Source organism: Rhinoraja longicauda, chromosome 2, assembly GCF_053455715.1.
Source record: "Rhinoraja longicauda isolate Sanriku21f chromosome 2, sRhiLon1.1, whole genome shotgun sequence".
NCBI lineage: Eukaryota > Metazoa > Chordata > Chondrichthyes > Rajiformes > Arhynchobatidae > Rhinoraja > Rhinoraja longicauda.
This window is the reverse complement of record NC_135954.1, coordinates 67,126,231-67,138,948: the sequence shown is the minus strand read 5'-3', so window position 1 is coordinate 67,138,948 and position 12,718 is coordinate 67,126,231. Positions and strand designations below refer to the sequence as shown.

The window sequence follows — 12,718 nt, the reverse complement described above, 5'->3', positions numbered from 1 at the left end:
TGTGATCTTAATAAGTTATTTTAAATTGCGTCATTCCGACGGCGCTTCGGCGTTCTCCGCTAAAAGCCCCCGTGGCTCAATTAACAACTTCAGGCACGCGATATTTACAAATGTTTTTTAAAAACATGTTAAACTCCAGAATTTCAGAGCGCAGTGTTGTGTTTTGAGAGACGTTTATATTTTGGACTGTTTTTCAGACACAAAACTCGGTTTATTTTCCGTTGGCGAGCCCGCGTCACGTGACGGGAGGGCGTCCATTTTGTGACAGAGAGAAGGTTCTGGAAGACGGAGTCAGCGGAGGTCTGGCTCGGCCGTTGACTGTCGTTCGCTTCAGCCCCAACTTTCAGCTTAATTTAAAAACGCTTGAATTCAAATATAGCTATTTTGAAAACCTTTTTCGAACGGGATGGAGGTAAGAGATAGGGAAAATAGATTTCGGGACGGTGTTTTTTTGTATTTTTATAGAGGCGGAGGGCGAAAGTAAAACACGTATTATGGCGCTGATAACGACAGCAGATTGATCGTACCGAACGCGTGAGTGTAACGACGTAATAAAACCTCTCGAAGCCGACGCTCACTGTATAGCTGATTAATTAAGGAAAATGTCTATTTTTATTCCTCCCCCTGTGGATCAATCATATTTATCTCTGTCTATATAACCTTCACCACATATCCTACGCATGATACACATTCCACTTTGTAATCCAGTCCAGGATTTAGGTAGGACTGGAGTCACTGACGTAGTTTGTTGCTTGTTGTTAGTTGTAAGTCTGTTAGTTTGTTAGCTGAAGCGAGGAACGTACAGGTTCACTCAGCATGGGTTTAATAAATGTTTTGTGGTTTACCGAATACTTCGTAATGGATTGATTACAAAACAACCCCCCACACCTCTTCCCCTGCCCACTCCATCTTTCCCCTTTCCGAGTAAAGCACACATTCAACACTAACGAAGTAGTGTATATGAAGGGACCGGGTAAAAGACAAGTAGCTTGTAATATGGGTTGTCCATTCTCCAGCACTTTTGGCGTATTACAAGTATTTTAGTCAAAATACACTTTGATGAGTCATCACGTATGTAGGTGAGTTTTGTTTATGAAGCATTTCCATAAGCAGTAATGTAAGGTAGACACAAAATGCTGGAGCAACTCAGCGGGCCAGGCATTATCTGGAGACAAGGAATAGGTGACGTTTCGAATCGAGACCCTTCAGCAGTAATGTAATATTTCCCTTATCTATTTTTGTGTGGTAAATACTGGCCATTTCTTCCATTATTATAACCTTAAAACCTAAACATTGTACGGAATCACAGAATAATGATTTAATGAATTGATCTAACTTGATTTATTATTTGCGCACATCACACTGTGTCTTCAAAATAGGTGGGCAGCTGCATGTGAGATTCAAAGAATCTCAATGTTGCCTAAATTTCAAATGACATAATTACCCTGGTTCTAGCCATTTCTGTCAATCATGTTTATACAAATAAAGTTGTCTGTGTCTTTGTTCATTTCAGACATTTAATGAAATAGAACATACTGTGATGCCAAGAGCATATTCAGACCAAAACTCACTTTAAGGGCACAAATTGACACACATAATTTACCATAGTTTGATGTCTACCAGTGGACAGGTAGAATTTGAGTATAGGCCCAGATGGCTCTTAGTGTGACAAAAGTAATGGGGTTGTGCTAGTGCCTTACTTGGATTGGAGTTCTTGAAATGGCAAAGACAAGGGATTTTGAATCTGATGAGATTTTACATTTTTGTCCCCTGATTGATTTGACATTAATGTTATTACATTAATATTGTAACAGTTGACAGGGATTGCCATGACAGTTTGGAATAAGATCTTATCTATACAAGTTGTGAAATGGCATTGGGATAATCAACTTTTGTGGTAAAAGGCCTGCTGGCTTTGTCCTGCCTCTCTTCTCTTTCAGTTTTCTCCATAGGTGAAAACTGAGGTAAGATTACAGATGGTAATATTGCAGGGGCCAAGTCGGCTCTCCATGAAGTGGTAGATCCAAATGTGAGTTTTAGCGAGTGTAAACGTGAATAATCAATGTAGTCTGAGATTATAGCATCAGATCAATTTCAGAAATGTTTCAGCTTATCCAGTACACAACACTGGACCAGCAGTAAGGCAGTGGGTGTAGAACAGTATTGGAGGTAAGTGTTGTTTTGTCTGGATATGGGTACCGTTTTTGCATCTCCACATTTTTAATTTAGTCAGTCTTGGTAAAATCCCTTGATGCTTTTGGCTTTAAAAATATTCATCTTGGTTAGAAACAAGAAACTGCAGCTGGTTTACAAAATAAGACAGTGTTGCATTGTCTTTCTGCTGACTGAATAGCATGCCACAAAAGCTTTTCACTGTCCCTTGATACACATGACAATAAACTAAACTGAAATTGAGCATCTCAGGAAAAATATCGAAAGGTGACATTTCGGTCGGGCCCTTCAGGTCGATTGTACGTGGGGGGAGGGTTGAAAGATGAGGACAAAGCCAGTTGACCTGCCAGGCCTGATCCTGCCCCTCCCAGCTTCCCCCACCCCTGTGAAGAAGGGTCCCAGCCAGAAGCGTGACCCATCCATGTTCTCTGGTGATGCTGCTAATGCCGCACTGTCTTATTCAGTCAGCTTCGGTGCCTGTTCCTATTTTTTAAATAATTAATTTTCTCACTACTGAGGAAAAACCTTTGACCAGGCAAAGAAACAAAATGCTCTTTAAAGACCTCCCATTGCCCTCTGCAATTTACCTTTGCACATGGACTAGTGTTAACCTGATCCTGGAGTATCCTTTTATTTTTGTAGCAGGACTGCTGTTTAAATTATTTTACTTTTGAATCTCTCCACAGAACAGGGATAAAGAGCAGTATCGCAAGCTGTTCATCGGCGGTCTCAGTTTTAATACAACAGAAGAAAATTTAAAAGGCCACTTTGAACAATGGGGAAAGCTGACAGACTGTGTGGTAAGTTCTGAAATTTTAAATGTAACTTTACCAGGTAAGATTTTCAAATGGACTTGCTGTAATTTTAAACCATTGACTTGGTTTAATTTTAAACCAAGTGGCTTATAGCCCACTGTAATCTCTTTAAATACAAAATAAATTAACGCATGACTTTGAACTGTTATTTTAATTGTACAACATTATCAGAATCGTTAAACATTAAATAATATCTTAATTTTTTTTAGCAGACAGAAGAGGAAAGGAAAGCCAGTTAGTTGTTTTAAAAAAATTCTTGAAACTTGGTCATTTATTAAGATTTCAACTTGTCTTCATGAAATTTACATGTAGGATAGATTTGAATTTTGGCATTCAAGGGCTCGGCTAACTAGCAAAAGCCATCACATGAATAGTTCCAATGTACTAGTGCGAGAGGGCAGCAATTAATTATGCTTTATTCAGATATATTATGATCTCAGAAGTCACTTTCTTTGCAGGTCATGAGGGATCCTCTAAACAAAAGATCAAGAGGGTTTGGATTTGTGACATTTTCATCTGCTGAAGAAGTTGATGATGCAATGGCTGCAAGACCTCATAAAATTGATGGTCGTGTGGTGGAGCCTAAACGAGCAGTGGCAAGAGAGGTAAGTTTTAAATGTGGTTTTTCACAAATAAAACTAATGATCTAAATAAATTAATAACCTCCTGTGTTGGAGGGTTTGCTCAATAGTCACCTTGCTAAATGTATATTTTTTTTAGCTTTTGGAATTAATGAACAGGCAATTTGATTTGACCTACCTTGATCCACACCTTAAAGAATGTAGTTTGCACAAGTTTGATAGTCATAGTTGTACAGCATTGAAACAGGGTTCCAGTTTTACAAAGCCCCGCTGCAGGGGACAAATTTGTCCCACCAATTGGTGCGTAAGAACCAATGCGACTGCCTCATTCGACCTAGACTCCACATTTTCGGGGGTGGGGGTCAAATGCGCTGTCGTTATTTGTCCGGATTAAAGGAGATGCTGGACCACCAGTTGCTGGAAAATCAGTGGTGGACCTGCATCATTCCAGATACCAACTACTGTGAAAAATATGTCCCTTGGATCCCCTTTGAAGTGATACAGCCTATTGAATTTCGCCTTGGTCCAAAACATTGAGTATCCATTTCCCTTCACAGATGATGCATGATCTGCTGAGTTCTTCCACCGGCTCTACCTCTTGTTTGGCTACATATTCCATCTATATTATTTTGTGGATCCAGCCTATTAATCTCTCCTGATTAAATCAAGCCCTTCAATCCAGGCCATATGCTGGTGTATCTTTTCTGCACCCTCTAACATGATCATATTGTCATACACACAGAAACAGGTCCTTTGGCGCAACTCGTTCATGTCGACCATGGTGCCCCATCTAAGTTAATCCCATTTGCCTGCATTTAGCATATATCTAAAGCTTCCCTATCCAAGTACCTGTCCAAATGTCTTGTTATAGTACCTGCCACAACAATCTCCGCTAGCATCTTGTGCAATATACCTACCATGGTATGTGAAGTAGTTGTCCTTCTGGTTCATATTTGTATGTGCTGTGGTTCTTGATTCCCCTACCCTGTTTAAAAGACTGTATTCACCATTTCAATTTTCTGCATTCAGCCTATCAATTGTAAACATTCTTCCTATATTAAGATGACGAGAATTTTTAAATTTCTTTGCCCCAACTAAGATTTTGAGAACTGTGACATGATATCCTCACTATTACACTCTGCCCCCGCCCAAGAAAGCAAGCCTGCTGTCTTTTCATGATGACCGTGTGCATTTGTTGAAGGAACTATATAGCTGCCTCCCAAGGTCTCTATTCAACACCATTCCCTTGGACTCTACCATTCCCTGTGTATGTACGGCCCAGATTTAATTTCCTAAAATGCATCGCTTGACACGTCTGAGTTCAATTCCACCTGCCATTCCCTTACCCACTTTCCCTGTTGAAATATATTCTATTGTAATTAGACATCATGTTTCACTGTCCATTATACTGCTTATTTGGTTGGTGTCTTCTGGAAACTTATCCTGCATTTAATTCAAGTCACATGTTTGACAAACCACAAAGGATCCAGCACAATGCTGTGCTGGCGGCACGGTGGCGCAGCGGTAGAGTTGCTGCCTTACAGCGAATGCAGCGCCGTAGACTCGGGTTCAATTCTGACTACGGGTGCTGTACTGTAAGGAGTTTGTACGTTCTCCCCGTGACCTGCGTGGGTTTTCTCCAAGATCTTTGGTTTCCTCCCACACTCCAAAGACGTACAGGTATGTAGGTTAATTGACTGGGTAAATGTAAAAATTGTCCCTAGTGTGTAGGATAGTGTTAATGTGCGGGGATCGCTGGGCGGTGCGGACTTGGTGGGCCGAAAAGACCTGTTTCCGCTCTGTATCTGAAATATGAAGAAGAAAAAAGAAAAATATGCTAGTCACATTCTTCCAATGTGAAATAAAATAACTTCCTCCACACCAAACCAATTTTGTTTCTAATTTGTTAGCTCATCTTAAATTCTGTGTTATAACCTTTAGGACCAGCCTGTCATGCAGGATCTTGTCGAAGGCCTTTCCCTTCCTCCCAGGCCCTTATCAGAATCAGAATAGCCTTTATTGTCATCCAAAAATGTCTTTTGGACGAGATTCCATTACCCACAGTCCAACAATAAGAGCAATAAAAATAAGCAATAACATACTTATCACAAACCAACACAAAACAAAAAAAGAAACATCCATCACAGTGAGTCTCTTCCAGTCACCTCCTCACTGTGATGGAAGGCCAGAATGTCTTTTCTTTTCCCCTGCCGTCTTCTCCCGCGGTCAGGCTGTTGAAGTTGCCACGTTCCAGGCCGCGCTGGACAGTGGAAGGTCCGCAGTGGGCCGACCCAAGCCCCGCAATTCAGGGCCGGCGAAGACGCTGCCGCTGCCAGAGCTCCCAATGTCGGCCCCCACCCAGGGGCCTGCAAGCTTCTGATATCCACGTGGCCTGCGGCCGAAGAAGCCTTCGGAGCATCCGACGGCGAGTCTCAGCCGCTCTTGTCATCTTTTCAAGAAAAACAATACAATTTAGAATGCATTGATTTCCCAAGCACAAAGTTTGGGGAATTTATAAAATGTACACATTTCTTCCAATCTAAGATTGAATTATTAATTTATATCACTGTCACATATTTGGTTCCTTCATAAACCTTGTTGGGTAGATGTCAATGACAACTGGCTGGTCATGACTAATTTTGTTAGCACTTGGTAGCAATTTGAATTGCAGCATTAACTTGATAAGAGGTGTGGATGGTGTGCTGTTCTCGGTTATAAATCCGCATTTGTAATGTACTATTCCAAGTTGCATGGTATGTAGTTTTTTGTATTTATCCTGAGTTATTTTGTTAATAAGATGGAATATATTATCTGGTATAGCCTATGATTTCCCTTGTTAACTTAACTTGATGTATTCTATGTGTTTTATTTTCGACTTTTTTAGTTGACATCCTATTTCTTTATTTGGCCAACATTGGGGAACCAAATGTTCAGTGATGTAATGGTTAATTATCCATTATTGTAAAACTTCCCGAGATGGTGTCTCTGTTTTTTTAAACCTTTTTGGTGACTGGGGGTAATTTTTAAATGTTTCTTTAACCACTGCCATCGTCTGAGGCCTGATTGCCACTGAGTCTGCTCACGAGAACTGATGCTGACAAGCATATTTTACAAAATGCTGGAGTAACTCAGCAGGTCAGGCAGCATCTTAGGAGAGAAGGGAATGGGTGACGTTTCGGGTCGAGACCCTTCTTCAGACAAGCATATATGTTTTCGGGATTAGCACTTGGTTTGTGTGCTAACATGGGATTGATGGAGCACAATCCAACTCATTATTTACATTTATTTAGTGATTAAAATATACTTTTATCTAGGAATCGGGAAAACCAGGTGCGCACTTAACTGTGAAGAAATTATTTGTTGGTGGAATAAAAGATGACACTGATGAACATCACCTCAGAGCGTATTTTAAGAACTATGGGAAAATAGAATCCATTGATGTAATAACCGACCGACAAAGTGGGAAAAAAAGAGGATTTGCATTTGTATCATTTGATGACCATGATCCGGTGGACAAAGTAGTCCGTAAGCGGCTTTAACAAAATTGCTTTATTCATGACATAATTCTTTAGTTTTCTCACCTCTGCTCTTCCCTGCATTTCCTCTTTTCCCCTCCACTCCTCTTTCCTCCCCCACCCCATGTAATCTGGCGTCTAGGATTCTGGAACAAAAATTCTCTAGCGTAGGAACTAGTTCTGCTTAAAGCATGACATAGTTTTCTTTGTAATGCTCATTTTGATTATTAATTGAAATTATTATTGGTGCTATGGGTAGCACAGTGGTCGCGATGCTGCCTCTCACTTTCAACTGGATTGAATACAATCACGCTATGTAGAGAACCTGCAACCCCTGAACAGATTGTGCAATCTGTTTGGGATTTGCATTTTCTCGGCAGGGCTTTAGTACCCCTGGGTATTCTGGATTCCTCCTAAATTTTAAAACTTAGTTGATGTGTTAATTGTCCACTTTAAATTGCCCCTAGTGTGTTGGTGATTGGTAGAAATGATGGGAATATGGGAGGAAAAGTTGACAGAAATGGATTCGATCGGAGAGCCAGCATGAGCATTGGGCTGAAATGGCTTTGTGTGTCATAAGAAAAGATGGTGTGATATGGGATTAAAAGTAACATTATCAAATTTGCAGATGACACAAAGCTAGGTGACAGTGTGAACTGTGAGGAGGATGCTAGGAGGCTGCAACGTGACTTGGATAGGTTAGGTGAGTGGGCAAATGCATGGCAGATGCAGTATAATGTGGATAAATGTGAGGTTATCCTCTTTGGTGGCAAGAACAGGAAAGCAGACTATTACATGAATGGTGGCCGATTAGGAGAAGGGAAGATGCAACGAGACCTGGGTGTCGTGGTACACCAGTCATTGAAAGTAGGCATGCAGGTGCAGCAAGCAGTGAAGAAAGCGAATGGTATGTTGGCATTCATAGTGAGGGGATTTGAGTATAGGAGCAGGGAGGTTCTGCTGCAGTTGTACAGGGCATTGGTGAGACCACACCTGGGGTATTGCGTACAGTTTTGGTCTCCTAATCTGAGGAAAGACATTCTTGCCATAGAGGGAGTACAGAGAAGGTTCACCAGATTGATTCCTGGGATGGCAGGACTTTCATGTGAAGAAAGACTGGATAGACTCGGCTTGTACTCGCTGGAATTTAGAAGATTGAGGGGGGATCTTATAGAAACTTACAAAATTCTTAAGGGGTTGGACAGGCTAGATGCAGGAAGATTGTTCCCGATGTTCGGGAAGTCCAGAACAAGGGGTCACAGTTTAAGGATAAGGGGGAAGTCTTTTAGGACCGAGATGAGAATGTTTTTTTTCACAGAGTGGTGAATCTGTGGAATTCTCTGCCACAGAAGGTAGTTGAGGCCAGTTCATTGGCTATATTTAAGAGGGAGTTAGATGTGGCCCTTGTGGCCAAAGGGATCAGGGGGTATGGAGAGAAGGCAGGTACGGGATACTGAGTTGGATGATCAGCCATGATCATATTGAATGGCGGTGCAGGCTCGAATGGCCTACTCCTGCACCTATTTTCTATGTTTCTAGTGTTCGAAATGCTCTAGTTAACTATTCCACAATACTTTTGCTCTAGGTATTATAAAATCAACACTTTTCAAATCCTAAAATCTTTTGGTCATTGTAAAGGTTCTTGGTAATACTTTGCATACTCTTGTTAACTTTTCTTCCAGTTCAAAAGTATCATTATGTTAATGGCCACAATGCAGAAGTGAGAAAAGCGCTGTCTCGTCAGGAAATAATGGAGGCACAAAGTACCCGGATGGGTCGAGGAGGTATGTTATCCAAACTGGTGGACAAAATTGATTACGGGTAATCTGTACAAACCTTTTACGGATTTGGGAGGGGGAGGGTTGATGTATGAAATTGCAAAATACATCGAGAATACCGATGATAATAAATGGGGAATTGCAGATCAGTTGGGTTGATATTGGGAAAATGGTGGCAACTATTTCGGGAAGTTGTATCGGTGCACTTGGAAGGATTATGGATAGGAGTTTACAATGGATGGAGTAGAAACGGTTGAAGGGGCCCCAGCTTCTCAATCTAAATTAGTGATTTGGATGAGGAGAATTAAGTATATTGTATTTAAATGTTAGACCTAAATGGAAGTCTGATGTATGAGGGAATTGCAGATGTGCTTCAAGAGCGTGTTGCGTACATTTTGAATACAAAATGTGAAACGCTTTAATATTGGGAGATTGAAAACCATTGTTGATCAGAGGGACACGAGTGTCTTGATACAGGGCAAATGGACATAAGCACACAGAGCCAGAAAGTGGTCAGAAAGCTAAATGACAGGTTGGCCTTCTTTGCAAGATGTGAGTGAAAGGGTAAAGATGCTTTACGAGGGTGCTGACAGGGGCAATCTTAGGCTATGTATGTATCTGCTCTCCTATTTTGAAGATATACTTGCAATGGAGAGAGATTTGCTAGATTGAATTTAGATTGGGATTATCCTATTATTTTAGAGTAAACAGACTGGCCTTGGGAGTTGAGAGAATTTTGTATGTTTGATCAGCTCTTTAGAGGCGTTTATATCATTGTGTTTTTCCTAATTTTACCTAAGTGCTTAATCCAGAAGAGATGAGAAATTTCTTCATATGAATATATGGAATTCTCAAAAGTGCACTGTGACAGTTGAGTTGCTAATTACATTATCCAGATATTTGGATGTTAGGGTTGTTGGATTTGTGGTAGATGTAGTAAAGATGACGCTGAAGTAAGACATTGGTTGTTAATTCCATCAAATGGCAGAGTGCATGAGCTAATGGCTGTTACCTGTATTCTGCATTTTTGTTAGCATTTAGAATTTTTAAGAACTAAGATTTCTTCATTATGTAAATAACAATATTGTAAATGACAGGTGGAGGATTTAGAGGAGACTCTCGTGGCAATTTTCCTGTGGGCCGTGGTGGAAACTTTGGAGGCGGACATCGTAAGCTTTTATGATTGCTTATTTAAAGAAAATAGTTATTTATTACTTTATGGTGTCTGTCTTTTAAGTTATTTTATTATTGCAGATGGATTTGGAGGTGGTCGTGGGTTTGGTGATGGTCCTGGTTTCAATGGATATGGTGGAGGTGGTAAGTTTGATCGCAGAAGTCTTTTTTTTAAGATCCACCCTTTCTGAAAGATATTGGTATGTAACTGCAGTCTGCTTCCAACAAATATCTACTGATTCTTCAACATTTTACAGCATGCATTTTGGTGATGCAAGCAGCAGAGTCTGGTCCTGAGCTTGGTGATATTTCCATTTGGCCCCTTTGATAGCTATAACGAATAAGCTTGGCTTAGAAATGAAAGTGGCAATAGAAAGCACTGAAGTTGGGGAGTAGAGGAAATTGGCAGTAAAGCACATTAGGACTAAAGGAAGAAAGAGTTCTAAAAAATGATCTTTGAAAATGAGCACTTGTTTTTAAAAAGTTGTTTACGATAATTAGAAAAGGAATATGTTATTCGGACAACTGGATTTATAGACTGTTGTCCCTGGTGGTGTGCATCAAAGACTCCACCACCATCTCTTTTCATTGCTACCAGATGGGAAGAAGATACAGGAGCCTGAGATCTATTACGTCCAGGTTCAAGACTGGCTTTCCCCCAACAACAAATGGATTCTTGAACCACGCATCACAACCACCTCTCAGACCTACTGAAACACTACAGATTTTGAACTACTTGTGGTTACTCTACATACTTAGGTTTTTGCACTATAATGATCATTTAACTTAAAATAACATATTTACACATTTGTACTTTTTTAAATAAAATTGCAACGTAAAAAATGCATTATTCCAGTTCATATCTGGTGTATGTGATAAATAAATGCACTTTACTCTTACCCAGAAAACTGGTTATGGTTTTTCAGTCTCTAGCTTTGACATTTCAGGAATGATACAAGACAGAAACCATTGACAGAATTTAAAGGATAATTGGATGCAAATTGCTGTATTAACTCGGCAGTCATGCGGCATCCCTGGAGAACACAGATAGCTAACGTTTTGGGTTGGGACCATTCTTCAGGCTGGCCGACTGAAGGATAATTGGGATGGGTATAGAGCTATGGATATAATTAAAGTCTATTATGAAATAGCTTATTATTTAATTTATTTTTCTCCTTTGGAAAGTCTAATGTATTGGAGCTCAAAGAAATCTTTGGGTTAGTGTTCATGGCCTGAAATGGCTAGGTCGATATCGGATGATGGTTGTAAATTTTATGCAACAGGAGGGTTAGCAGATGGATAGGTACATGTAAATTGTCTGCCTTTGGTAATGGGCAAAATTAGACCATTAGTTTAAAGAGAAATCTGATACAAATTGGAGAGCCATCTCCTTCTCTTTGACAACGAGGTCACATTTACCATTTTCCATTCCACCGATATCCTCCTGAAACTTGTTGACTTTTGAAATCAGTTTCTCATGATTTGTCCTTTATGGTGCCTTTTTCATCCGATTTAACAATATTATGTTCTGAATATTTGCAGTGTCTTCCATCATGGTGACATGCAAAATTATTTTGTTTTAAATATCAGATATAGATATCCATTTCATAATCTATCATCTTCCATGTTGGTGCTTTAGTTCCCCACTGTTGATTCCTGAAAAAATCTCTTCATTTGATAGTTTTTACGTTTTGTAAAATGTTCTAGTTTTAAAATATTTGCGTTTGTTGATGCAGATTAGAGGACCAATACTTAGTTCAGATCCTTATTTCTCCTAGTTTGACATCAAGCCGTTTTCTTCCAGATTGAATTAAATTTGCAGCTTTTACTATAACTAGTCCGTTAAATTTATTTATCTTTTTCATATCTTGCTGTTTGATTGGGATAAATTGTTGCCGATTAGTATAGAATAGCTTCTCATATATCTGTTGCTGCTGACCAATTGCATATTAATAATATATTCCTTTGTTAGCCTATTTTACAGTTACTCCATTGCTTTGTATTGGTTTAGTATTGTCAGCTTAGTGAGATTGAGTGAGAATTTTTGCATTCTATACACTCAAATAAAAAGATACACGAGTATGATCGAGCCATACACTTATAACAGGAGAATGGAAAGATAAAAGTACCAGAGTGCAGAACATTGTGTTGCAGAGATAGGAAAGATTTTTTTAAAGTGCAAAGGCTGTAATGCGGTAGGTTGAGAGTTTGGATCTACGCCCTTGGATTATGAGGGAACCCGGTCAATCTTCTGGGGAAAAAGCTGTTCTGAATCTGGTGTTACGTCCTTTCAAACATATCTTCTGCCCAATAGGAGAAGGAAGGACCCGGATGAAAATGGTCCATGATTATGTTAGCTGCTTTTCTGAGGCAGTGTGAAGTGTAGATGAATTTGGTGGTGGGGAGGCTGATCTGTGTGAATGGACTGGATTACATTCACAATTCTCCAATTTTGTGCTGTCTTCAGCAGAGTTGATGCCAAACCAAACTGATGCATCCTGATAGGGTGCTTTCTACAGTCCATCTGTAATTGTTGAGTCAGTTGTGCTGATCTTCCTTAGTCTTCTGAGGATTACACTCATTTGAGAATGCTGGTTTTGGATTCTTAAACTTTATTTGGTGTTCTGTGTTGTAATCACTGCTCCCCTGAGGATCCTTAACTGCAAGATAATGTAATCAAGCCC

The 12,718-nt window shown here is 39.9% G+C and overlaps 1 protein-coding gene across 11 annotated transcripts in view; it reads left to right on the top strand.

Moving 5' to 3' along the window:
* The first annotated feature begins 273 nt into the window (after nucleotides 1–273).
* The window catches only part of LOC144605264 (heterogeneous nuclear ribonucleoproteins A2/B1-like), a 28,768-nt gene continuing 16,323 nt past the window's right edge, over nucleotides 274–12,718 (top strand). For 9 of the 11 annotated variants that reach the window (XM_078420443.1, XM_078420426.1, XM_078420376.1 and 6 more), the window contains exons 1-7: nucleotides 274–412; nucleotides 2,859–2,972; nucleotides 3,446–3,592; nucleotides 6,883–7,093; nucleotides 8,766–8,867; nucleotides 9,959–10,030; nucleotides 10,113–10,178. In XM_078420443.1, the coding sequence (XP_078276569.1) occupies nucleotides 407–412; nucleotides 2,859–2,972; nucleotides 3,446–3,592; nucleotides 6,883–7,093; nucleotides 8,766–8,867; nucleotides 9,959–10,030; nucleotides 10,113–10,178 (718 nt within the window). In that variant the 5' untranslated portion in view covers nucleotides 274–406. Of the gene's footprint in view, nucleotides 413–2,858; nucleotides 2,973–3,445; nucleotides 3,593–6,882; nucleotides 7,094–8,765; nucleotides 8,868–9,958; nucleotides 10,032–10,112; nucleotides 10,179–12,718 lie in introns of all 11 variants that reach the window. The other 2 variants (XM_078420418.1, XM_078420410.1) reach the window with 2 other exon arrangements.